The sequence below is a fragment of the Neovison vison genome, chromosome 5 (assembly GCF_020171115.1).
Source record: "Neovison vison isolate M4711 chromosome 5, ASM_NN_V1, whole genome shotgun sequence".
Lineage (NCBI taxonomy): Eukaryota > Metazoa > Chordata > Mammalia > Carnivora > Mustelidae > Neogale > Neogale vison.
Genome location: NC_058095.1, coordinates 44,853,314 through 44,880,537, shown reverse-complemented (window position 1 = coordinate 44,880,537; position 27,224 = coordinate 44,853,314). Strand labels below are relative to the sequence as shown.

Sequence of the window (27,224 nt, the reverse complement as noted above, 5' to 3'; positions counted from 1 at the left end):
CCAGGCACCCTAGAATTGATTTTTAATATCAAAGGGAGCTACCTGTGAGGTATGCAACTGCACATACAGGATATCTATTCCTAAATAAATTATCTCATTATTTGGAGTGAAACTAGTACAATCCAACTGCAGGTTAGCAATGAGGATCAAAGTCTTTGAAGAATGATGAAAAGTGTTATTTTTTTCATACATTCCTTATGGGCTTTAATATAAAACATTACATATAGCATGATTATAAATTTAAAAACTGGAGGAACAAACAAACGATTCAGAGGCACATATTAAAATAATGGCGAGGAGTGCCTAGGTGGCTTAATCAGCTAAGCCTCTGCCTTCAGCTCAGGTCATGATCCCAGAGTCCAGGGACTGAGCCCCACATCCGCCAGCTCCCTGCTCAACTGGGAGTCAGCTTCTTCCTCTGACCCTCTCTCCACCTCTCGAGCTTTCTCTCTCTCTCTCTCAAATAAATAAAATCTTAAATAAAATAAATAATGGTGGGGCGCCTGGGTGGCTCAGTCAGTCAAGCATCTGTTGGCGGCTCAGTTCACGATCCTGGAGGTCCTGGGATGGAGCCCCTCAGATCCCCTCATCAAGTTCTGCAAGGCTCCATGCTCAACAGGGAGTAGGCTCCTTCCTCTGCCCCTTGCTTCCTCGGCTTGTACTCTCTGTGTCAAATAAATAAGTAAAATCTTTACACAAAAACTTGAAACAACAACAACAACAAAAATCAAGGCAGGAGAACAGCAGTTTTCCAAATTCCAAAAGTATTCAACCCCTGGAAAATTCTGGTTACTCCCCTCCCGCAGAGCAGCAGTTTGTCAAACGTCTCAGGAATGTTGCTGTCGAGCACACATCTCCCCCAACCCTGTGTGTTTTTGTTTTTGTCTTTTCCTTTTCTCTCGCCCATCTTTTTTTTAAAAAGTGTTGGGTGGGGAGGATTAGAGCCCATGCCTGGGCTTTTTTAGCATGTATGATAAAAGATAAACCTCTCTTCACTAAATGCCCCCTTCCCCTCTCACTCACTAATCAGTCAACAACAACATTGACATAACTTCAAACAGTACTCTCCTGGGAGCAACTAGACACTGTTAAAAAAAAAAAAAATCAGTAGACAATACAGACTTATGTCAGGATCTAAAAAGAATAAGCTTTGTGACGAAGCAAAATGGTTTCAAGTCCAGATGGCTTATAGGGGCTGTTTTGCCCCACTGTTGTAGAGAAAAACAAATGAATACTTTGAAAAGGCAAGCGCCCGAAGTTTAAAAAAAAAAAAAAGTCCCTAAAGACTGTTCCTAATTGGGAGTAAAGATGCAAGAGCTAAAAAAAGAAAAGCCCTTTATTAGTAACTTTGAGTACAGTAGTTGTCTAAAAAATAATACCACCAAATAAAAGGCTGACGACTTACTAATGCTAAGTATCCCCACATTTACTCTGCAGAGTGGAGGAAGGAAAATATTGCATTATATTAAGTAATTATGATCAAATTCTATTTGGTAATACTATCAAATTTGATAATACTATCAAATGGAGTTTGATAATAATCAGTTCCATTAAATGTATTTTTTTCAATGTAGTATCTTTTTTTTTTTAAGATTTTATTTACTTATTTGACAGAGAGAGAGCCCGAAAGAGGGAACACAAGCAGGGGGAGTGGGAGAGGGAGAAGCAGGATTCCTGCAGGAGCAGGGAGCCCGATGTGGGACTCGATCCCAGGATCCTGGGATTATGTCCTGAGCCAAAAGCAGACCCTTAAATGACTGAGCCACCCAGGTGCCCTTAATGTAATATTTTTAAGAAATGAGAAACCATATACTTTTTAAAGTTTTTTTTAATAAAGCTAACTCTTTTTTTTTTAAGATTTTATTTATTTATTTGACAGAGAGAGAGAGATCACAAGTAGACAGAGAGGCAGGCAGAGAGAGAGGGGGAAACAGGCTCCCCGCAGAGCAGGTAGCCCAATGGGGGCTAGATCCCAGGACCCTGAGACCATGACCTGAGCCAAAGACAGAGGCTTAACCCACTAAGCCACCCAGGCACCCCTTTAAAGTTTTTTTTTTTAAGTTTTTAATTATTATTTTTTTTAATTTTATTTATTTGACAGACAGAGATCACAAATAGGCAGAGAGGCAGGCAGAGAGAGAGGAGGAAGCAGGCTCCCCACAGAGCAGAGAGCCTGATGCGGGGCTCGATCCCAGGACGCTGGGATCATGACCTGAGCCGAAGGCAGAGGCTTTAACCCACTGAGCCACCCAGGCGCCCCTTAAGTTTTTAATTATTTAAGTTATCGCTACACCCATGGTGGGGCTCAAAATCATGACCCCAAGATCAAAAGTTGCATGCTCTTCCAACTGAGCCAGCCAGAAACCCAAGAAGATAGACTATATTAAACAATACCCAAAGGATATGATATCCCCCTCCAATCCAAAATGTGGAAAATTTTCAAATAAAAATGGTCCAGTTTCTTCAAAACCCAATGGCAGGAGGGAGAAAATGGAGAGCTATTAGAGATCAAGAGAAACTTAAGAGACATTAACCAATGTAAATTTGTGAACCATCGTATTTGACCCTGATTAAGACAACCAACCAAGAATGCTTAGCTAGCTCAGTCTCAGTCAGTACAGCATGGAGTTCTTGATCTCCGGGGGGGTCATGAGTTCAAGCCCCATTCTGGGCACAGAGCTTACTTAAAAACAAACAAACAAACAAACAAACAAACAAAACACGGGGCATATAGGTGGCCCAGTTGGTTGCACTAGTAAAAGTTGGTAACATCCCTAATACATCCCCAGTGCCATCCCAGAGCAGCCAGGTGGCCCTCCTGCCTACCCATACAGAAGACAGGAAATATGTTTTCTGAATAAATTCAATAAGAGATTCTATTTTTTTAAAGATTTAATTCATTCATTTGAGAGAGAGAGCAAGCATGTGAGCACAAGTGCAGAGGGGAGGGGTAAAGGGAGGAAGAGACACCCCACTGAGCAGGGACCCTCCCCCACTAGGGCCTCAATTCCAGGGCCCTGAGATCACGACCTGAGTGGAAGGCAGACATTTAACGACTGAGTCACCCACCCACGTACCTCTCAATAAGAGAGATTCTAGACAAGGGAATACCACTAACAAATAAGTGCCAAATGAAAAGAAATGAACTAAGTGAAAACCTATATACCAAGTAGCAACACTGATAGCCCCCTTTCTGTTCTGGCCCTCACCCAGATTCTCATAATGACTAGGCTTATCTACCACTCCACACCCCATGACATTATCTTTCCTTGGCAAAATTCAAATGCCTCTGAGCAAAAAGACCATGGGATACTGAAATCTGGGTTCCCAATTGGCAATGAACGGCTTCCAGGCACACAAAGCTTCTGGCCCTCCTTTTTTTAGTGCCTCATGCTTAAAACATGAAGGGATAATTAAGGGTTATCAGGCACTTGAAGCTCCAACCTGAAAGAGAGAGACCAAAACTACCAGAAAAAAATGGGACTGAGAAAACAGACAAAACAGGAACAAATGAAAACTATAATTAATATACTCAAAGACCAAAGAAAAGTCATTACATCCATGAAACCAGAACAGTACGCTATTTTTAGAAAAAGGTTGGGGTAGGGGAAGAACAAGAAGGAAGAGCTCATAGAAATTATGAAAGTATGAACTGAAGAATATAGCACTTATCCTATCTTTCCTGTACAAACTATACCTTAGGGTAATCAAACCGCTGATGAGGGAGAAGTTCTCTTTTATAAGAAAATTAGGTAAAAAATGCTGAAGGAATAACTAAATTAGAAGAGCACCATTTCCCAATCCTTAATGAAATAATAGGGACTATCCAGTCACCATTCAGATTTTGCTGGCTGTCTCATAAATGTTCACAGCCAGGATGCAAACAAAGTCCCTATGTTGCATTTGGATGATACATCTCTTAGGTCTAATTAAAGTACAGATTCCCATGTTAGCTTCAGCAGCACATATACTAAAATTAGAACATACAGAGACTAGCATGGCCCCTGCACAAGGATAACAGAAATTTGTGAGGCATTCCATATTTTTATGTTTACTGTACTGGAATTAAAATTCTTAAAAATAAAATAATTATGTAAAGGTTCCCCAGTCCTTTTCCCCCAATGATCTGTTACAGTGATCATATAAGGGAATACTATAAAGCCACTATAAAGAATAATTTAGATTTATCCAGACAGACACAGGTTGCCGCCAGTTGTGAGTGGAAACTGAACAGGCAATTCACAGAAAAGGCAAGCAGATCATCAATAAAGGTAAGAAATATCTCAACCACAGTGGTGATCTGAGAAAAACAAATTAAAAGGTTGTTTCACAAATACCGGATTAAAAACTAAAACCAAAAAGTCTGAGAGTGTCAAGTGTTGCCAAGACACAGAGAGGGGCGCCTGGATGGCTCAGTCAGTTAAGCATCTGACTTCAGCTCAGGTCAAGATGCCAGGGTCCTGGGATTGAGCTCATGGGTTGGGCTCCCACTCAGGGGAATGTCTATTTCTTCCTCTCCCTCTGCTGGTCCCCCCCTTTCCTCCTTCGGAGGGTGACTCTAACTCTAAAATAAATAAATAAATCTTTTCTTTTCTTTTTTTTTTTTTTTAAAAGATTTTATTTATTTATTTGACAGTCAGAGATCATGAGTAGGCAGAGAGGCAGGCGGAGAGAGAGGGGGAAGCAGGCTCTCAGCTGAGCAGAGAGCCCGATGCGGGGCTCGATCCCAGGACCCTGAGATCATGACCTGAGCCGAAGGCAGAGGCTTTAACCCACTGAGCCACCCAGGCGCCCCAAATAAATCTTTTCTTTAAAAAAGTGAGGTTTCTCTAATAGGCAGGATTCTAGAAGGATTTCTATAATGTTTTGGTTCTGTTTTGTTTATCACAAAGAGCATGTGTTTTATTAACAGGAAAAGTAATGGGGCACCCGGATGGCTCTGTGGGTTAAACCTCTGCCTTGGGCTCAGGTCATGATCTCAGGATCCTGGGATCGAGTCCCGCATCTGGCTCTCTGCTCTCTGGGGAGCCTGCTCCCCACGCCCCCCAAGCCTGCCTTCTGCCTACTTGTGATCTGTCAAATAAATAAATAAAATCTTAAAAAAAAAAAAAAAAAGGAAAAGTACATAAATTTTAAAAAAAACTTTTAGATAAAATAACCAAATAAGTATGACACATGTAAATTTTACTCACACACACAAAAAGAATTTTACTCACTGCCCAAACTGTCATCTGCAATTGTATAAATGGAATCGAACATGACCATTTATTCCACATGAGCTCCACTATTCTTACCTCTGTATATTTCATATTCCTTTTAGTCCTTGTGACTGACTACCACAGCACACAGAGAACATTGATTTTCTACTATCTTACCTCAAAAAACAAGAATAAACCAAAACTCATTGGCCTAGGAAAGAGGCTATCAACCAGGAATTGATTACCACACTGATAAAATCTGAAAAGGTGTAGCAGACCAGCCAAGTAATGCTTTACCTACATGTCACAATTTTGTGCTTCTGTAGGTAGGTGATCAGTACTTTATACTTCTGATTTAATTTACAGGTCTTAAAGCTTGACACTGTTGTTTATTTCAAAACTTGACTCCGTTATAAAAATACATTTCTATTATTAAGAAAAATCAGAAAATATTATCCTGAATAGTATATAGTTTAGTATTGAAACTCTAAAAATTATCTACAAAGAAAAAAAATAGTGATGGGCACCTGGTTGGCTCAGTAACTTAAGTATCTGGCTTCAGTTCAGGTTATGATACCATGATCCTGGGATTAGACCCCACTGTTGGGCTTCTCTTGTGGAGTCTGATTCTCCCTTCCCTTCTCTCTGCCCCTCCCTCCACTCATGTGTGCCTGTGCGTGCACGAGCTCTCTCGAAAAAGCCTTAAAAAAAAAACAGTGGATAATCTTTTCAGTTGTTTTCCGGGTTTTGTTTTTTAACGTTGTTGGGAATTTTCAAATCTGCATAATGGAGAAGAGAACAGTATAATAAACTTCTACATAATATCACCTAATTTCAATAATTATCAGCACATGGCCTGTTTTGTCTGTATTCTTCCTCTTTTCCTCCAACAAACCTCAGCATCATAACAATCACTGCAAATACTTTAGTATGAATTAAAGATACATTTTATTGCTTTGATTGAACGTCATCAATGGCTTCCTACTAGAACACAAGTGTAGATTTCTCAATTCTACCTGAGCCCCCATAAGGCCTGAGTGAGCAGCTCCTCCATGATTTTCCTACCTCAACCCCTCCCTTTCCTCTATGCTGGCTGACTCCTAATTTTAAATTGTTTCCTACCTTAGAGCCTCATTTCCTTTGTCTATAACACACTCCTTTGACGGTCTCCTCCTCATCCTTCATTTCATAACTAAAATGCTATGTCCCCTGTGGCCTTCCCTGACCACCCTACCAAAGAGGGAATATGGTTATTATTTTCACTTTTTACATATAGTTTTAATTATTTGGAGCACACATATGCCTTTTTTAAGAATTAATTTTATACTATTCAAACTTTAGTTATAAAATTAGACTTGTGTCTTATTTCCAGATGTTACACACACACACACACACACACACTGACCTAAAAATATATCTGAACAGAACTGGCTTATCTGAATAGTTACAAAAAAAGAACTTGACAAAATTCAGCATCTCCTCATAATGAAAACACTCTACAAACAAGGAATAGAAAAGAACTCCTTCAAAAAGCATCTACAAAACCCCACAACTACATCATATTGCATGAGTAAAGACTGAATGCTTTCCCCGTAAGATCAGAAACAAGACAAAAATTTTACTCCTGCCAGTTCTACTCCATATAGTACCAGAAGGTTATAGTTAGGGTAACTAGGCAAGAAAATAAAAGGCTCTCAGATTGTAGAGAAAGAAGTAAAACGATCTCTACATGCAGATGACGTGATAATGTATACTAAAAAATCTTCAAGAACCACAAAAAACCTATTAGAATAGTAAGTCCAGCAGGATACAGGAACAATATACAAAAATCACGTGTATTTCTGAGCATTTGCAATGATCAGAAAATGAAATTATGAGGGTGCCTCGGTGGCTCAAAGGGTTAAGCCTCTGCCTTTGGCTCAGATCATGGTCTCAATGTCCTGGGATCAAGCCCCGTATCAGGCTCTCTGCTCAGCAGGGAGCCCGCTTCCCCTTCTCTCTTTGCTTACTTGTGATCTCTCTATCTACTTGTGATCTCTGTCAAATAAATAAATAAATCTTCAAAAAAAAAAAAGAAATTATGGGGTGCCTGCTTTGCTCAGTCAGTAGAGCATACTACTCTTGATCTCAGGACCATGACTTCAAGCCCCAATTGGGGGTAGAGTTTATCTTAAGAATAATTAATTAGGGGGCGCCTGGGTGGCTCAGTGGGTTAAGCCGCTGCCTTTGGCTCAGGTCATGATCTCAGGGTCCGGGGGATCGAGGCCCGCATTGGGCTCTCTGCTCAGCAGGGGGCCTGCTTCCCTTCCTCTCTCTCTGCCTGCCTTTCTGCCTACTTGTGATCTCTCTCTCTGTCAAATAAATAAATAAAATATTTTTTTTAAAAAAAAGGATAATTAATTAGGGACACCTGGGTGGCTCAGTTGTTAAACATCCAACTCTTGACTTTGGCTCAAGTCATCACCTCGAGGGCCCTGCAATGGAGCCCCACATCAGTTTCCATGCTCTGAGGGGAGTCTGCTTCTTTCCTTCCTCTCCCTTTGCCCCTCCCCTTGCTCGCACACTTATGTGCACATGTACACTCTCTCTCTCAAATAAATAACCTTTTTTTTAAAAAAAAAGAATAACCGGGTGCCTGGGTGGCTCAGTGGGTTAAGCCGCTGCCTTCGGCTCAGGTCATGATCTCAGGGTCCTGGGATCGAGTCCCACATCGGGCTCTCTGCTCAGCAGGGAGCCTGCTTCCTCCTCTCTCTCTCTCTCTCTGCCTGCCTCTCTGCCTACTTGTGATCTCTCTCTCTGTCAAATAAATAAATAAAATCTTTAAAAAAAATAAAAATAAAAAAAAAAAAAGAATAACCTGGGGTGCTTGGAAGGCTCAGTTGGTTAAGCATCTGCCTTGGGCATGAACCCAGGGTCCTGAGATTAGTCCTGCATCAGGCTCTGTGTTCAGCAGAGAGTCTGCTTCTACCTCTCCCTCTGTCCCTCTCCCCTGCTCGTGGTGTCTCTCTCTCTCTCACACACACACATAAATAAAATCTTCTTTTAAAATAAATAAATAGGGGCGCCTGTTATAAATAAATTTATATAAATAAATAATTTATTTATATAAATAAATAGGGTGGCTCAGTGGGTTAAGCCTCTGCCTTCTGCTCAGGTCATGATACCAGGATCCTGGGATCAAGCCCCAGGTCAGGCTCCCTACTCATCAGGAAGCCTTCTTCTCCCTCTCCTGCTCCCCTCTATTTGTGCTTGCTCTGTCAAAGAAATAAACACAACCATCAAGAAGGAAGGAATTGAGGTTTGGCATTAAGAAAACTGTCCTTGATTTCAAAGCTAGGAAATAATAGAGCCAGGACTTGAACCAAGGCAATCTGACCCTATTGTCCTTGCCCTTAACCACTGCACTGTGGTACCTCTAGCAAATACTCTCTTATTTATGACCTGTTGAGGGCTAAGAAACTATTTTATTTAAAATAGGATACTTGGGGCACCTATGTGGCTCAGTTGGTTAAGTATCTGCCTCCAGCTCAGGTCATGACCCCAGGGTGCTGGGATAGAGCCCCACCTCAGGCTCCTGGCTCAGCAGGGAACCTGCTTCTCCCTTTCCCTCTGTTTGTGCCACAACCTCTGCTTGTGCTCGTTCTTCACTCTCTCTCTCTAAAATTAAACAAATAAAATCTTAAAATAAAATAAGTAAGAATACTAGGGGCACCTGGGTGGCTCAGTGGATTAAAGCCTCTGCCTTCAGCTCGGTCATGATCTCAGGGTCCTGCGATCGAGCCCCACATCAGGCTCTCTGCTCAGCAGGGGGCATGCTTCCTCCTCTCTCTCTGCCTGCCTCTCTGCCTGCTTATGATATCTGTCTGTCAGATAAATAAATAAAATCTTTAAAAAAATAAATAAGAATATTAAAGGAGCACCTCGGTGGCTCAGTCAGCTAAGCGCCTACTTTCAGGTCATGAACTCAGGATCCTGGGATCAAGCACATCAGGCTCCCTGCTCAGTGGGGAGCCTGCTTCTCCCTCTCCCACTCACCCTGCTTGTGCTCTGTCAAATAAATAAACAGAATCTTAAAAACAAAGCAGAAGGGGCGCCTGGGTGGCTCAGTGGGTTAAACAAAGCCTCTGCCTTCGGCTCAGGTCATGATCCCACAGTCCTGGGATGGAGCCCCAAATCAGGTTCTCTGCTCAGCAGGGAGCCTGCTTTCTCCTCTCTCTCTGCCTGCTTCTCTGCCTACTTGTGATCTCCATCTGTCAAATAAATAAAAAATCTTTAGACAAAGAGGCAACCCACGGAATGGGAGAAGATATTTGCAAATGACAGTACAGATAAAAGGTTGATATCCAGGGCGCCTGGGTGGCTCAGTGGGTTAAGGTGCTGCCTTTGGCTCAGGTCATGATCTCAGGGTCCTGGGATCGAGTCCCGCATCGGGCTCTCTGCTCAGCAGGAAGCCTGCTTCCCTTCCTTTCTCTCTGCCTGCCTCTCTGCCTACTTGTGATCTCTCTGTCAAATAAATAAATAAAATCTTTAAAAAAAAAAAAAAAGGTTGATATCCAGGATCTATAATGAACTCCTCAAACTCAACACACACGAAACAGGCAAACATATCAAAAAATGGGCAGAAGATATGAACAGAGACTTCTCCAATCAAGACATACAAATGGCTATCAGACACATGAAAAAATGTTCATCATCGTTAGCCCTCAGGGAGATTCAAATTAAAACCACATTGAGAGGGCGCCTGGGTGGCTCAGTGGGTTAAGCCTCTGCCTTCGGCTCAGGTCATGATCTCAGGGTCCTGGGATCGAGGCCCACATCGGGCTCTCTGCTCAGCAGGGAGTCTGCTTCTCCCTCTCTCTGCCTGCCTCTCTGCCTACTTGTGATCTCTCTCTATTTCAAATAAATAAATAAAATCTTTAAAAAAAAAAAAAAAACACCACATTGAGATATCACCTTACACCAGTTAGAATGGCCAAAATTAACTAAACAGGAAACAACATGTGTTGGAGAGGATGTGGAGAAAGGGGAACCCTCTTACACTGTTGGTGGGAATGCAAGTTGGTGCAGCCTCTTTGGAGAACAGTGTGGAGATTCCTCAAGAAATTAAAAATAGAGCTTCCCTATGACCCTGCAATTGCACTCCTGGGTATTTACCCCAAAGATACAGATGTCGTGAAAAGAAGGGCCATCTGTACCCCAATGTTTATAGCAGCAATGGCCACGGTCGCCAAACTATGGAAAGAACCAAGATGCCCTTCAACGGACGAATGGATAAGGAAGATGTGGTCCATAGACACTATGGAGTATTATGCCTCCATCAGAAAGGATGAATACCCAACTTTTGTAGCAACATGGATGGGACTGGAAGAGATTATGCTGAGTGAAATAAGTCAAGCAGAGAGAGTCAATTATCATATGGTTTCACTTATTTGTGGAGCATAACAAATAGCATGGAGGACAAGGGGTGTTAGAGAGGAGAAGGGAGTTGGGGTAAATTGGAAGGGGAGGTGAACCACGAGAGACTATGGACTCTGAAAAACAATCTGAGGGGTTTGAAGTGGCGGGGGGGGGGTGGGAGGTTGGGGTACCAGGTGGTGGGTATTATAGAGGGCACTGATGGCATGGAGGACTGGGTGTGGTAAAAAAATGATGAATACTGTTTTTCTGAAAATAAATAAATTGAAAAAAAAATAAAATAAAAAATCTTTAAAAACAGAAACAAAGCAGAAGAGTGCCTGGGTGGCTCAGTTGGTTAAGCAGCTGCCTTCGGCTCAGGTCATGATCCCAGAGTCCCAGAATCAAGTCCCGCACCGGGCTCCCAGCTCCATGGGGAGTCTGCTTCTCCCTCTGACTTTCTACCCTCTCATGCTCAATCTCACTCTCTCTCTCAAATAAAAAGAAATAAAATTTTAAATAAATTTTTTTTAAAAGCCCACTTTCAAAAAAATAAAATAAAATAAAGTAAGGATACTGGGGAACATGGGTGGCTTAGTCATTTAAGCGTCTGCCTTCAACTCAGGTCATGATTCCAGTGTCCTGGGACGGAGCCCAGCACTGAGTTCTCTGCTCAGCAGGGAGCCTGCTTCTCCCTCTCTCCCTGCTGCCCCCCCAGCTTGTGCTCTCTCTCTGTGGTGTGTCAAATAAATAAATATTTTTTTTAAATAACAAGTAAAAAAATAAATAAAATTGGATAATTATAGGGTTGCCTGGGTGGCTCAGTTGGTTAGGCGTCTGACTTTTTTAAGATTTTATTTATTTGACAGAGAGAGAAAGATAGCAAGAAAGAGAGAGCTACAGAGAAAGAGAGATAACAAGAAAGAGAGAGCTACAGAGAGAGAGAGAGCACAAGCAGGGAGGAGAGGTAGAAGCAGTGTCCCTGCAAGCAGGGAGTCCAATGTGGGGCTTGATCCCAGGACCCTAAGATCATGACTTGTGCATGGAGCCAAAGCAATGGAGCCACCCTGGTGCCCCAGCATTCAACTCTTGGTTTCAGCTCACGTCATGATCTCGGGGTTCTGAGATCAACCTCCATGCCCAGCTTTCTCTCCTTATTCCCCTGCTCCTCAGGCACACACATTCTCTCAAAGCTAAACTAAACTAAAATAAAATAAATAAAATAAAATGAAGATACTATGACTAAGTGCTTTGCCTTTATTCAGTAGGCCAAGATCATGAACTTTATTACACAAAGTTTTGAGACATTCATTTTAGCTCTTCAGAAATCTTTGCTCACTCCCTGGCCCTCGGCTAGCTTGGGAGGTAGTTAACACTGAGTAAATTACTGGATGAATTCCTATCCCAGCATAGAAGTATTCTTTAAAGAAAGAATAAATTTTTAAAAACTGAACAGAGCCACAAGTAAGGGGGTAATTTCTGTTAAACATTTCCCAAATCACATCAAACAAGTTCAAGCAGACTATTTTCATAGTAGAACCATGGACAAACAATAGCCTTTTTAAAAAGTTACCCTTCAGGTTTTACAAAAGCCTGTTTATTTGATGCCACATTTCTGTGCAACCTGTTTAACTTTTTAAAAGGTATTTGTTTTTGAATAGGTAGCAGTAACAAAAAAATGAGTCTAGGGAAATAGGTAACTGAAAGAAAATTCAAATTGAATATTTGATAATAGAAATTAAAATTTTAATTATATAATAACCTAGTAGATGCTTTTAACCAATATATGTTTCAATGCTCAAGAAATAAAATTTTCCCTATTCTTCACAATAAAATTTTCTTCAAAAATAAATGTTGTTAGGGCACCTGGGTGGTTCAGTCGGTTGAGTGACTGCTTTGGGCTCAGGTCATGATTCTGGGGTCCTGGAATCCAGCCCTACATCAGTCTCCCTGCTCAGCAGGAGTCTGCTTCTTCCTCCCTCTGCCCTTCCCCATGCTAATTCATTCTCTCTCTCTCAAATAAATAAATAAATAAAACCTTAGGGGGAAAAAAGAAATTTTTATCAAAAGATTCTAAGCAAATAGTTAAAATTAAGTTTGGGAGGGGCACCTGGGTGGCTCAGTGGGTTGGGCCTCTGCCTTCGGCGGGGAGTTGCTTCCCCCACCCTCTGCCCCTGCCCCCAGTCTCTGCCTACTTGTGATCTATCTCGTGATCGATCTCTCTCTCTCTGTCTGTTAAATAAATAAATAAATAAATAAAATCTTTAAAAATAATAATAATAAAATAAAATTAAGTTAAATAAATTTTAATTAATTTAATAAAATTAAGGGCACTTAACCCTCATTTATGTGAAAGTTTTATTCAGACAAACTTATTTCTCAAGCAGCAACGCAAACAAATCTAAAATTAATTAAAATACAAAAACAGCCACATTAAGTTTAAAATAATCACCTAGCTCCTCCCCCAAAACAAACAGTACAAAAAAAGAAATAAACAAAAAATAAATTCTGAAAAATGAAAAAGGATCACCTAGCCCAATCTTTGCAAATGCCAGGAAGTAATGCCTATGATCTTAATATTTCAATTTAAATATATAAGTAGTTCTAGAGGCGCCTGGGTGGCTAAGTGGGTTAAAGCCTCTGCCTTTGGCCCAGGTCATGATCCCAGGGTCCTGGGATCCAGCCCCCCATAGGGCTCTCTGCTCAGTGCGGAGCCTGCTTCCCTTCCTTTCTCTGCCTGCCCCTTTCTGCCTACTTGTGATCTCTGTCAAACAAATAAATAAAATCTTTAAATGCATAAGTAGTTCTAGAATATCTACTAGGTATACGACAATGTAAGTAAAGCATCTGCAATAACTATACTCAGAAGTCTTTTTTTTTTTTTAATGCAAAAGTCAAAGGACTTATTGAAGAACTTTTTGGAAGTTTTAGCATAACTTGGCACCAATGGTAAGGACAAATAACTTGAATGCACAATCGAGAACTTTAAATAGTTAGGCTTAGCAATTTGACCTTTTAGCATTTTCATCCATCCCTCCAACCAACTAACAAGTATCTATTAAATACCTACAGCTTCCTAGTAGTTTAGTGGGGGAGTTAAAGCCATAGGTTAGTTTGCTAAAACACCGAAAGTGCTACGGTAGGGAAAGAAAGAGTATGTGGTAGGACAATAAAAGATGGGCACGATCCAACTTGGGTCGTTCATAAAAGGCGTTCCAGAATTGAAACCTGAAAGATGAATACTGTTACCCAGGCAACAGAAGAGAAACAGAGTTCCAAGCAAAAAGGGGCATCTTTGGGGCACCTGGGTGGCTCAGATGATAAGCGTCTGCCTTCAGCTCGGGTCATGATCTCAGGGTCCTGGCATCAGACCCCACATCAGGCTCCACGCTCGGTGGGAAGTCTGCTTCTCCTTCTCCCACCCACCCTGCTTGTGTTCTCTCTCTCTCTCTCTCTCTCTCAAATAAATAAATAAATATATTTTTTTTTTTTTTAAAAAAAGAGCCCTAGAGAGAAAGAATACTATTTGCAAAACAAAAATAAATTCCAGGTGTTCAATATATGGCTCAAAAAGGAAAAGATGAGGCTGGTTAAGATAAGGAACCGCCAGGTCACAACATCTTGTACCTTAAGACTTCAGGCATTTAAGAATAAAGAGAAATATTTAAAAGTTGGAAACAAAAGTAGCAATGGGGATAAAGGAGAAGGGAAAAAAGGAGAGAAAAGAATTGGGGCACCTAGGTGGCTCAGCTTGGTTAACCCTCAGCCTTTGGCTCAGGTCACAATACCGCAGTCCCAGGACAGAGCCCGCATGGGGCTCCTTGCTCATCAGAGAGTCTATTTCTCCCTCTGCCCCTCACCCAGCTTGTGTTCAATCTCTCCCAAATAAATAAATAAAATCCTATAAAGATGGTGGTGAGCTATCTGGCCAGCAGACAGTAGTATCCCTTACAAAGACAGGGAACAGAGGAGCAGCAAGCTTGCGAGAGAAATTGAGGTTTGGACATGTCAGGAGACAGTCATGTCCAAGAAACAAGAGTAATGTGGATCTGAAACTCCAAAGAGAGATCTGGTCTTAAGGTTCTTAACAGGCTCGTGTGTTTTGCTCACCGCTATGTCCCCAGTGGACACAATACCAGGTACACAGCCAGCACTCTATAAGCATCTAGGAAATGAATGAGATATACATTTTGGAATGGTCAACAAATGGTAATTGACCCCATGGGAATGAATAATACCAGTTAGGCAACATGCAAGTTGAGAACTAGAGGGGACCTCAGAAAGAACTCCAAGGAATGCCAAAGCTAACAAAGTAAAAAGAATCCAGAGTGGTCGAAAGAGGGAAAAACTGGGGGGCCAGGCTGGCTCAGTTGGTGGAGCATGCAGTTCTTTTTCTTGGGTTCATGAGTTGGAGCTCCAAGTTGGGTATAGAGTCTGCTTAAAAAGAAAGAGAGAGGGGCACCTGGGTGGCTCAGTGGGTTAAAGCCTCTGCCTTTGGCTCAGGTCATGGTCCCAGGATCCTGAGATCAGGCACCACTTCAGGCTCTCTGCTCCGCAGGGAGCCTGCTTCCTCCTCTCTCTCTCTGCCTGCCTCTCTGCCTACTTGTAATCTGTCAAACAAATAAATAATTTTTTTTTAAAGATTTATTTATTTATTTATTTATTTGACAGAGAGAAATCACAAGTAGACAGAGAGGCAGGCAGAGAGAGAGAGAGGGAAGCAGGCTCCCTGCCGAGCAGAGAGCCCGATGCGGGACTCGATCCCAGGACTCTGAGATCATGACCCGAGCCGAAGGCAGCGGCCCAACCCACTGAGCCACCCAGGCAAATACATTAATTTAAAAAAGAAAAGAAAAAGGGAAACATTAAGAGAGTTCAAAGTCACAAAACCAAAATATGTTTCTTCACACTCTTAACTCTAGGGAACAAACTGATGGTTACCAGAATGAGGTAACTAGGAGTGGGGAGGGGGGTGGTGAGGAGGACTAGAGAGTGCACTTGTCATGATGAGCACTAGGTATTGTATGGAAGTGCTGAATCACTATGTTGTACACCTGAAACGAATATAATACTGTATGTTAACTGACTGGACTTTAGGGCGCCTGGGTGGCTCAGTTGGGTGGATGACTGCCTTCGGCTCAGGTTACGATCCTGGAGTCCCAGGATGGAGTCCCTCACTGGGTTCCCTGCTCAGTGGGGAGTCTGCTTCTCCCTCTGGCCCTCTCCCTTCTCGTGCTCTCTCTCACACTCTTTCTCTCCCAAATAAATAAATAAAATCTTTAAAAAAAAAAAAAAAAGAAAGAAAGAAATAGAAGAAATGCACTTATGAGAGCTCCTTTACTTTTATGAATTTTCAAGAATAACGATTAGGAAAAATTCTAACTATATACATTTAAAGTTTCAGATCTAAGAAAGTACTCTTATGAGATAAATTATTTCCTGCATGGACAGCTTACGCTTTTATAAAGGTGTGTACTCATCTAAAGTGCCTGCCTCTTTACTCTTTATCACATCACCTTTTTTAATTTCCTGCATGGCAGGACACTTGGGTGGCTGAGTTGGCTAAGTATCTGACTCTTGTTTTCAGCTCAGGTCATGATCTTAGGGTCATGATACTGAGCCCCTTGCTGGGCTCTGCACTCAGCACACAGTCACCTTGGAATTCTTTCCCTCTTCCTCTCCATCCCACCCTGCATGCTCTCGGGTGCGTGTGGGCTCTCTCTCCTCTCTCTCAAATAAATAAATACTGCCTTCCTCGTCTGTTTTGTTTCTAGTTATATTCCCAGGGCCTACAACAGTGCCTGGTCAATAAATATCTGTTCTTTCTGATCATCTATGGGTCTGTTTATCTTTCTAGCTACCTGTGGAGCCAGGATACAGTAGAACCAGATCAGGGGTGCTTCCTCCTAGCTCTTTAAAAGGATCAGTTTCTCAATTTCTGTATCTTAGTTTCAAAGAAGAGAAACAATCCATCATATTTTTGTGCTTTAATTTTAAATAAAAAATCTTAACCAATTTTCAGGTTTGTTTGGGTTTTTTTTTAAGATTTTTTTTTAAAGATTTTATTTATTTATTTGACAGAGAGAGATCACAAGTAGGCAGAGAGGCAGGCAGAGAGAGAGAGGAGGAAGCAGGCTCCCTGCTGAGCAGAGAGCCCAATGCGGGACTCGATCCCAGGACCCTGAGATCATGACCTGAGCCGAAGGCAGCGGCTTTTATTTATTTATTTGACAGAGAGAGATCACAAGTAGGCAGAGAGGCAGGCAGAGAGGGCAGGCAGAGAGGGCAGGCAGAGAGAGAGAGAGGAGGAAGCAGGCTCCCTGCTGAGCAGAGACCCCCCGATGCGGGACTCGATCCCAGGACCCTGAGATCATGACCTGAGCCGAAGGCAGCGGCTTAACCCACTGAGCCACCCAGGTGCCCCCAATTTTCAGTTTTATAATCTCATTTAAATTCCTTATACAGAAGCATCTAGGGCACCCAGGTGGCTCAGTCACTGAGCATCTGCCTTCTGCTCAGGGCATGATCCCAAGATCCTGGGATAGAGCCCATACTGGGCTCCCTGCTTGACAGGAAGCCTTCTTCTCCTTCACCCACTCCCCCCTGCTTGTGTTCCCTTTCTCGCTGTCTTTCTCTCTGTGTCAAATAAATAAATAAAACCTTAAAAAAAGGAGAACCATGAGAAACTATGGACACTGAAAAACAATCTGAGGGTTTTGAAGGAGCCCGGGGATGGGAGGTTGGGGGAACCAGGTGGTGGGTATCGGGGAGGACACGTATTGCATGGAGCACTGGGTGTGGAGCAAAAACAATGAATACTGTTACACTGAAATTAAAAAAAAAAAACATTTTTTTTAAAAACCTTAAAAAATTATGAACAACTTATCTTTATAACCAACATACTGTGCCCTTCATTCAGAGTGCCTCGGTGGCTCAATTAGTTAACCAACTGCCTTTGGCTCAGGTTGTGATCCTGGAGTCCCAGAATGGAGTCTGGCATAGCCCTCCCTGCTCAGCAGGGAGTCTGCTTGTCCCTTTGATCCTCCCCCCTCATGTTCTCTCTGTGTCAAATAAATTTTTTTAAAAATCTTTAAAAATTATTTCAAATGGAATATTAAATAATACTAAAAATGTTCTCAATGTAAATAATTTTGTGGTTACATGGTAGAATCCTCTTTTTTTTAATTAAATTTTTTACTTTTTTTTTTTTTTTTAAGTAGGCTCTACACCCTATGTGCAGCTTGAACTCATGACCCCGAGATTATGAGTCACACAGTCCACACTGACTGAGCCAGCCTGTATCCAGGAATGCTCTTGTTTTTTTTAAGAGATAAGTACTCTAAGTAGTAAAAGTTGAAATGTTATAACATTTGCAGTTTACTTTGCCATGGTTTAGCAACTTTAAAATGTGTACATATATAAATGTTGAGTGTACGTGTACATGTATGTACGTATGTATACACACAACACAACAACTACTGAATCTAGGTGATGCATATACAGATTATCAATGCACTTTTAGTTTTTCTGTACGTTTGAACATTGTCCTAATAAAAAGCTAGGCGGGAGGAATTTACTGAAGAGTTTACTAATTTAAAAAAGAAAAAAACAGGGAGTGCCTGAGTGGCTCAATTGATTAAGCATCCAACTAACTCTTGGTTTCCGCTCACGTCATGATCTCAAGATTGTGGGATCCAGCCCCTCATGGGTTACACACTCAGCGAGGCATCAGCTTGAGATTCTCTCCCTATTCATCCCACAGATGCCCATCTCCCTGTACACGTACACACTCCCCCACTCAAATAAATTAATTTTTTTTTAGATTTTATTTATTTGACAGACAGAGATCACAAGTAGGCAGAGAGGCAGCCAGAGAGAAAGAGGGGGAAGCAGGATCCCTGCTGTGCACAGAGCCCGATGTGGGGCTCAATCCCAGGACCCTGAGATCACGACCCGAGTCAAAGGCAGAGGCCCCAACCTAGTGAGCCACCCAGGTGACCCTAAATTAATTAATTTTGAAACAATTTTTTGAGGGGCGCCTGGGTGGCTCAGTAGGTTAAGCCGCTGCCTCCGGCTCAGGTCGTGATCTCAGGGTCCTGGGATCGAGTCCTGCATCGGGCTCTCTGCTCAGCGGGGAGCCTGCTTCCTCCTCTCTCTCTCCGCTTGCCTCTCTGCCTACTTGTGATCTCTCTCTGTCAAATAAATAAATAAATCTTTAAAAAAAACAACAAACAATTTTTTGAAAGTTCGTAATAACTCTATATCATCAATTTGGAAACTTCCTTGTTGTACTGATTAATATGTAAATTTCTGTGGTTCAGTTCAAATATTTTTAGAGGCAGCTATTACGCTAAACTACTAGACACTACGATTCCTAAGTGAATAAAACTTTCTTACTTCAAACTACTAACTAAATATCCCTAAGGGGCACCTGGCTGGCTTAATGGGAAGAGCATGTCATTCCTGATCTTGGGTTTCTGAGTTCTAGCCCCACACTGGGCATAAAGATTACTAAAAAATACATAAATATCACTGGCTAAGATTTCAAAATGTATAGGCTTACACACATATGTTTTTAAGATTTTTTTAGTTATTTATTTTAGAGACTGAGTGAGGGGAGAGGGAGAGGGAGAGGAAGAGAGAATCTCAAGCAGACTTCATGCTAAGCATGGAGCCCTACCTGGGGCTCAATTGCATGACCCTTGAGATTATAACCTGAGCTGTAATCAAGAGTTGCTGATTAACCAACTGAGCCACGCAGGTGCCCAACACACATATTTTCTTAAATATCAGTTTTCTGAATACATTACGTATATTATTAAACTGGGTTGATTTATTTTATTTCAACCTAATAGTAATTTACTTAGGTAAGAGCTGTATTCTCTATGAGTACTAAGCACAGCATTTTTAAAAAAAAGTATTTTTAAGGGGCGCCTAGGTGGGTCAGTGGGTTAAGCCTCTGCCTTCAGCTCAGGTCACGGCCTTAGGGTCCTGGGATTGAGTCCCCCTTGGGTCTGGAGATTACTTAAATAAATCTAAAAAAATAATAAAAATAGGGGCACCCTGGTCTCAGGGTCCTAGGATCAAGCCCTGCATCGGGGTCTCCACTCAGCGGGGAGCGTGCTTCTCCCCACCCCCCCGCCTGCCTCTCTGCCTACTTGTGATCTGTCAAATAAATAAATAAAAATCTTTTAAAAAATTAATAAAACTAAAATAGGTTTGAATTAAGATGTAATGTAACAGTTCAAAAAACTGCTGACCCTTACTCTAACTGACCCAATAGAGAAATTAAGTTAGCACCTCTGCCATTTCTTGGACCAAAAATCTTTAGCTCACTGAAGATACCACAAGATACTGATTTCAAAAACCACTTAACAGGGGCACCTGGGTGGCTCAGTGGGTTAATCCTCTGCCTTCGGCTCGGTCATGATCTCAGGGTCCTGGGATAGAGCCCCACATCAGGCTCGCTGCTCAGCAGGGAGCCTGCTTTCACCCCCTTTCTCTGCCTGCCTCTCTGCCTACTTGTGATCTCTCTCTCTCTCTCTCTCTCTGACAAATAAATAAATAAATAAAGATCTTCAAAAAAAAAAACAAAACAAAACACTTAACAGGGACCACAGGAGGACTTCCCTTTTAAAAGGAGTTTGAAAACTAATAACATGTATATTCAAACATGTAAAATGTCAAATATTAAAACACCATGGACAACAACCTGTTCTCCTATACCGACATGTCACCACTCTCTCCTACTGCTCCAGTGAAATAAAAGAGCAAAGTTAAACTCCAAAAGACACTAGAGTTGATAGAATTAAGGGTAGAAGCCTGAAGAACCATGGCAATACTAATTTAAATAACAGCTGTGCTAAAGACACAAAATAAACTTAAAAAAATTTAATAAAACTAAAATAGGTTTGAATTAAGATGTAATGTAAAACTTAGTTGAAGCAGACTTGAAATTTCAGTTTTTCAGTTCCCTAACTTCAATAGTCACCATCAATAAATTTAAGTTTTACGTATGCAAAATTACTTCACTCCTCTTACTTGATAAAAAGACACAGAACTCATTGAAAAAACATCAAATTTTCCTGTTTAAGTGTTTACTAAAGAGATGAACTTAACTTAATTACAGATGAACACTGTAATTATACTGCAAACAAATTAACTTCTTCCACACTTTTGATTAAAATATTTTTTTATGGGGCACCTGGGTGGCTCAATGAGTTAAAGCCTCTGCCTTTGGCTCAGGTCATGATCCCAAGGTCCTGGGGTCGAGCCCCACATTGGGCTCTCTACTCAGTGGGGAGCCTGCTTCCCCCTCTCTCTGCCTGTGTCTCTGCCTACTTGTGATCTCTGTCAAATAAATAAGTAAAATCTTTTAAAAAATAAAAAAAAAATTAAATATAGATATATATAGATATAGATATATATTTTTTTTAATGGGGACACCTGGGTGGCTTAGTCAGTTAAGTGTCTTCCTTCGGCTCAAGTCATGATCCCAGTGTCCTGGGATCTAGTCCCACATCAGGCTCCTTGATCATCAGGGAGCCTGCTTCTTTCCCCGCCTGTCACTCCCCCTGCTTGTGCACTCTCTCTGACAAATAAATAAATAAAATCTTTTTAAAAAATTTTAGGGGCGCCTGGGTGACTCAGTCGTTAAGCATTTGCCCTCGGCTCAGGTCATGATCCCAGCCAGGGTCCTGGGATCAAGCCCCATGACAGCTTCCTTGCTCTGCAGGAAGCCTGCTTCTCCTTCTCCCACTCTCCCTGTTTGTGTTCCCTCTCTGGCTATCTCTCTCTCTCTCTCCGTCAAATAAACAAAATCTTTTTTAAAAATTAAAGATAAATTTAAAAAATAAAAAAACAGGGGCACCTGGGTGGCTCAGTGGGTTAATAAGCCTTTGCCTTCCGCTCAGGTCGTGACCTCAGGGTCCGGGGATAAAGCCCTGCATCGGGCTCACTGCTCAGCGGGGAGCCTGCTTCCCCTTTTCTCTCTGCCTGTCTCTGCCTACTTGTGATCTCTCTCTGTCAAATAAATAAATAAAATCTTTAAAAAAATTTTTTTTTAATTTTTAAAAAAGTGTTCTTAAACTCATTTGCCTACTTATCAGAAAAGTTGTGGTAAAAGAATCAGAACTCACATAAATAAAAACCAAAAACACTAACATATCCTTCCCAAGAATAACATCTCTCTCCAGATCACTGTACAGACAGACTTATGTTTTTAAAAAATCACTGACTGACAGCGCACCTGGATGACTCAGTCATTAAGTGTCTGCCTTTGGCTGAGATTGAGATCCTGGGGTCCTGGGATGGCAGGGAGCCTGCTCCTCCGCTCTCCCACTGCTCTTGCTTGTGTTCCCTTGTGTTCCCTCTCTCTGTTAAATAAATATATAATATCTAAAAAAAAAAATCACAAATATATAATATCTAAAAAAAAAAAATCACCGACTGAGGGGTGCCTGGCTGGCTCAGTCAGTAGAACATGCAACTCTTGATCTCAGGGTTGAGTTCTAGTCCCACATCCGGTGTAGAGATTACCTAAAAAAACAATCTTGGGGGGGGAGAACCACTCTCCTGAAACTCATACTACACCTATGTTAACTAATTTGAATTTAAATAAAATCTTGGAGGAAAAAAACCCACTGATTTACAAATAAATCATTCATAGATTCACAGGGCTTAGTCTGGGTAGAGCAGACAGGCGGACGCTCATCCAACTGAGCGACCAAAAACTGTCTTCCCATGCGCCTGGGTGGCTCAGTTGGTTAAGCAGCTGCCTTCATCAGGTCATGATGCCCGGCTCCGGAGATCAGGGATCAAGCCCCACACTGGGCTCCCTGCTCAGTGGGGAGCCTGCTTTTCCCTCTGCCTCTGCCTGCCACTCCACCTACTTGTGTGCTATGTCAAATAAGGAAGTAAAATCTTAAAAACTCGTAAGTAAATTAATAATAAAATCAGACTACTTTAGGTTGTTTTTTTTGTTGTTTTTTTTTTTTTTTAAAGATTTTATTTATTTATTTGACAGACAGAGATCACAAGTAGGCAGAGAGGCAGGCAGGGGGGGGGGGAAGCAGGCTCCCCGCTGAGCAGAGAGCCTGACGTGGGACTTGATCCCAGGACCCTGAGATCATGACCTGAGCCGAAGGCAGCGGCCCAACCCACTGAGCCACCCAGGCGCCCCTACTTTAGGTTGTTTTTAAAGACACAAAAATAGCAGACTCAAACCAAAAATTCAAATAAAAACAAAGAAAAAGGTAAAATATTCAAGATAAGTAAATCAGTAGATTAAAGATGAAATTTCCGATTCCTTGCTAAGAATTCCTGTAGGTAAGAGATTATAGCACTTCACACCCCCTGAAACATTCTCACCATTTATATATCCTCCTCAAGTTCCACAAAGGTGCTCAGAATTTACTTTACACTTTCTGGTGATGGACAATTTCCAGGCTTTCAAGTACTTTTACAGTAAATACCCTGAGGCACTTTTGCTATAATAGCAGACTCAGGCTCCGCATTAAAGGCCCAATAGGCGCACTCCCAGAAAATTAAACACAGAATTCACTTGTGCATATTGGCCTAAGAAAGACTTCATTTCTGGAGACTGGGTAAAACTTGATTCATCATCTTACATAAAAAGTGATTAACAAGGTAGTTTTATGTTTGTGGTCTGGGAATTGGCTCATCTAGCATTTCATCAATGTTCTCTATTCTCAGGTCATGGCTCTTTGCCCAAAGTTCATTATACATAATTTACAGACATATCTGAAAAAGTATAAAGAACAAAAACATTTAACATTTAAAGAGTCATATACTTAAGAAATTAATATCCAATCAGGTGCTTAGCAATTAGTCAGTTTTATTTTCTGATTCTGCAACCTGTAGCAGGTATTTTTCTTGGCACATGTGACCCTGGCCTTTTGCTATGTTCACATGGCACTTCTTTTATGCAAGGTGATAGGTCATGCTGGGCCTGCTCCTCACCTGTGTATATATGTCTATTCCTACTGCATCGACATACTGGTAAACGCCTGTATGAGGATGAAGACACAGCATACCATCTCAAAAGTAGTACATGACCTCTAACAGTGCTAATAAACCACTGGAAACTGCGATCACATCTTTAGATTTTTTTTTTTCAATCCCTCCCTCCCTGAAGACTTGGAAATATTCTTGAAATAAAGTCAATTTTCTTTGGCAAGTGCAATGGCATTCCTTTGAGGCAAATGGATCACAAAATCAGAACTAAAAATCATCACTACAGTCAAGCTTAAAAAGGAGAATAAAGAGAACTCTGTGACCTGGTACAAAGGTATAAAAGACAAAATAAAGTTAAAATGGGAGTACTGGGGCGCCTGGGTGGCTCAGTGGGTTAAAGCCTCTGCCTTCCACTCAGGTCATGATCCCGGGGTCCTGGGATTGGTCCCACATTGGGCTCTCTGCTTGGCAGGGAGCCTGCTTCCTCCCACCCCCCACCACATGCCTCTCTGCCTACTTGTGATCTCTGTCAAATAAATAAATAAAATCTTTTTAAAAATAAATAAATAAATAAATAAAATGGGAGTACTATTTAGGGTTAGGAAATGAGCTGCTAAACGAATCTCACGTCCTAATACCTTTTTTCTAGCATTTTTCAAAGATAATATGTCGCTGGTTCAATGATTTGTTATTTAGCTCCTTCAGTCACCATGTACTTAGCTAGGTGTGCTAGATGCTCAGAAAACAAAGATGAACACTTCACCTGCATTAAATAACTTCCACAAAAATAATGCCAACACAGCCTGAAAGCTTAAATCCTTGACTGCCTCAAGAAGTCCAAGGCCTGTCACTTGCACTCCAGACCTCCAAAACGTTCACAGACCCGAGGTGAGGGCACCGAGGTCACTGCCGAGATGCTAGCTAGGGTTAAGGGCACCTGTAAAATGCAGTCTGAGAAAGGCTGTCAACAGTCACCTACACCTCCCCAACCCGCCCCGCCCCCAGTCCTCTAGATAAATAAACAGAGGGTTTTTAAAGGGAACTGTCCAAGGTGACCACCTGACACGGAGAAACGCTTTGGTGTGGGATATCAACAAAATAAAATTGTACGCTCTACTTACAGAGCGTTGTTATACGACATCTAAATGTTGACAAAGTGTCAACCAAGACACCAAAAAAACATAAAATAAAATCTCCTTCTCAACAGGGTTAAGACGTCACGAAGAAACTGACCGAAAGAGGGAGATCTCTAACTTCCCAAAGCAGCCACCCCCTGGAAAGGTACTGGAACCAGCGGAAGTTACATATCCAGGACAGAAGTGTGTAAATGCCCCAGCACACACACACACACCATGGTAAAAGTTTGAACCGCCGTCCGACTATCGTACGGTGGTCGGAAACTTCCCTAAACTACCACCGGCCACCGGCCACCCTTATAATCTCCGCCCTCAGCCAACCTCAGGTGCCCTCAGGCCAAGCTGCGGCTTCCTCCCGGGGCCTTGCCTCCTCCTCTCCCTCCCTTCTCCTGGACACTCACCCGCCTGCCTCGGCTTCCGACGCCGGTCGGGGGTCCCGGGGACCTCACGGCCGCCGGGTTCGGTCCGGGGGGCTTCGGCCTCAGGCGCGCCCCCTCCCGGGCCGGGCCGCGATCCCCGGCCCCCCGCCCGCCCTCGGGCCCAGCCCCCGCCCTCTCCGCCGGCCGGCCCTCACCTCCTCGGCGTGCTTGCGCAGCGCCTTCTCCCGCTGGTACTGGGTGATGAGCTGCTCGTTGTCGTCCCGCAGCAGCTCCAGCTCCACCTGGTGCTCCTGTTCCTGCGCGAACACCGAGTCCAGGTTCTCCAGCACGGCCACCACCAGTGGCATCAGCTCCTTGACCACCTCCTCGTCGTAGCGCCCGATGAGCCGCTCGAACTCGCGGTAGATGGAACCAGCCAGGCCGGACACCCGCTCCGACATCACGGCCCCGGAGCCGCCGGGCTCCTCCTGGTACACCACACCGTCCTCCAGCTCCATGGTGGCGGGCGGGCGGGCGGCCCGGGGCGTCGCCGGCTGAGGGGGTGTCACGGGCCCGCACGGGACGGGCCCGACTGGGGCTCGGTCTGGGGTTGGGGCTGCGCCCGGCGGGGTGGGGGGTCCGGGCCCGCGGAGGGGAGGGGTGGGGTGAGCGCACTCAGCCCAACGGCCGCTGCACCAACTGCCGGGGCGGCCGGGCCGCGCGCGCCACACGTCACCCACGGGGCGGGACCCGCGCCGCGTCGGCCCGATGGGCGGGGCCCCGCGGGAGGCCAGGCGCGGCCGGGGGCGGGGCTATGCGTCATCTTGCGCCGGCGAAGGGGGCGCCGTGGCGTCAACACTCGGCGCCGCGCGGCCGACCCCTTCGCCAATGGGAAAGACGACTGGAGGAGGGTGGCGAGAACTGTCAGCCCCCGGCGGGGTTCGCAGGGCGGGTCCCAAAGGAAAGGGAGGGGTTCTGGAAGAGTGACTAGCCGTCCAGAATTAACATAGCTAACATTTCTGTTGCCTTTTTCAGCTCACAAAGGGCTTTCTCATTTGTTCCTCCCGACAGGCGTGGTGTGGTAGACGTTTGGCCTCCGTTTCAGGAACAGGGAAAGTAGGCCCAGAAAAGTTGTAGTTCACTCAAGGTCACCCAGCTAGAACGGGAAGGAGGCTGATCTGGGGCTCAGACCAGTTCAGATTAAGAATCTCGGGCTCAGAGAAAAGTGGGCAACAGAGGGAGAGGGAAAGCAATGTCAACTAAGACGAGGTCTCCCTAAGTGATAAGGTGGTTTCAACAGAACTGTTTGGGGATCAGGACAGTAAGGACAGCCTAAAACAAGAAGTGCAGAGCATCCTGGAGAAAGATAAAACTAAAGCCACATCTTGCACTTTTCCAAACTGAGTTTCTGCGCTTCTGCCGTCCAGATTGGGAGGGTGGTATTTCCGGGCTCCAGCCACCCTACTTTCCTCTAGTCTCAAGGGGCGGAGCGGGGAAGTGAGTGGTTGGGGAGTACGGGAGGAAAGGGGTGGAGTCTCTGGGGTGAGTAAGTCCCATGATACGTGAGGTCTCCGCAGCCTGGGAGAGCATCACGTGTGGGGAATGACACAACACCCAAGCCTCCGGCAGACTGAGTCAAGGATCGCTTTTCGGTCTTCTTTAACCTCTGTAGACGGGACGGGAGACTCTCCCAAAGATCCTCTCCGGGAGGCAGGTGACTCAGTCGTATTGAGGCCGGTCTCTTCAAAGAATAGGGAAGAGAAGGCAGGACTCGGATAAAGGAAGGTTTAGTGAGGGAGTACGCCACTCCCAGGATCAGACACCCTCGACTTGTTTACAAGTTCGAGTTTTTTCTACCGAGTATGAATGAGTCTCCCACAGCCTTCCAATCTGGACCCACCTGGAGACCCACAAAAAACAGTATGGACGTTGGACATAGGCCAACCTATAAACTCGGAAGGACAAAAATGAAAATATTAAGACTTACAGCGGTCTGTACTGTCCCTCTTTCTCACCTCACTGCATACCTACCCTTACATTGTTTGTGTATATGTCTGGGTCAAGACTCTTGCTCTAGACTTTTCGTTCTTCCCTTCCTGAGGGCTGTCATTTAGACATATAGATAGATATAGATATAGATATAGATATAGATAGATTCTGCA

At 43.3% G+C, this 27,224-nt stretch overlaps 1 protein-coding gene and 1 pseudogene across 4 annotated transcripts in view; one reads left to right on the top strand and one right to left on the bottom strand.

Moving 5' to 3' along the window:
- The window catches only part of SPAG9 (sperm associated antigen 9), a 140,620-nt gene extending 114,922 nt beyond the window's left edge, over window positions 1–25,698 (bottom strand). For all 4 annotated transcript variants that reach the window (XM_044248661.1, XM_044248663.1, XM_044248662.1 and 1 more), the window contains exon 1: window positions 25,278–25,698. In XM_044248661.1, coding sequence (XP_044104596.1) covers window positions 25,278–25,580 — 303 coding nt within the window. In that variant the 5' untranslated portion in view covers window positions 25,581–25,698. The remainder of the gene's footprint in view (window positions 1–25,277) is intronic.
- Window positions 3,947–4,047, top strand: LOC122908063 (annotated as a pseudogene).
- Window positions 25,699–27,224: the final 1,526 nt, after the last annotated feature.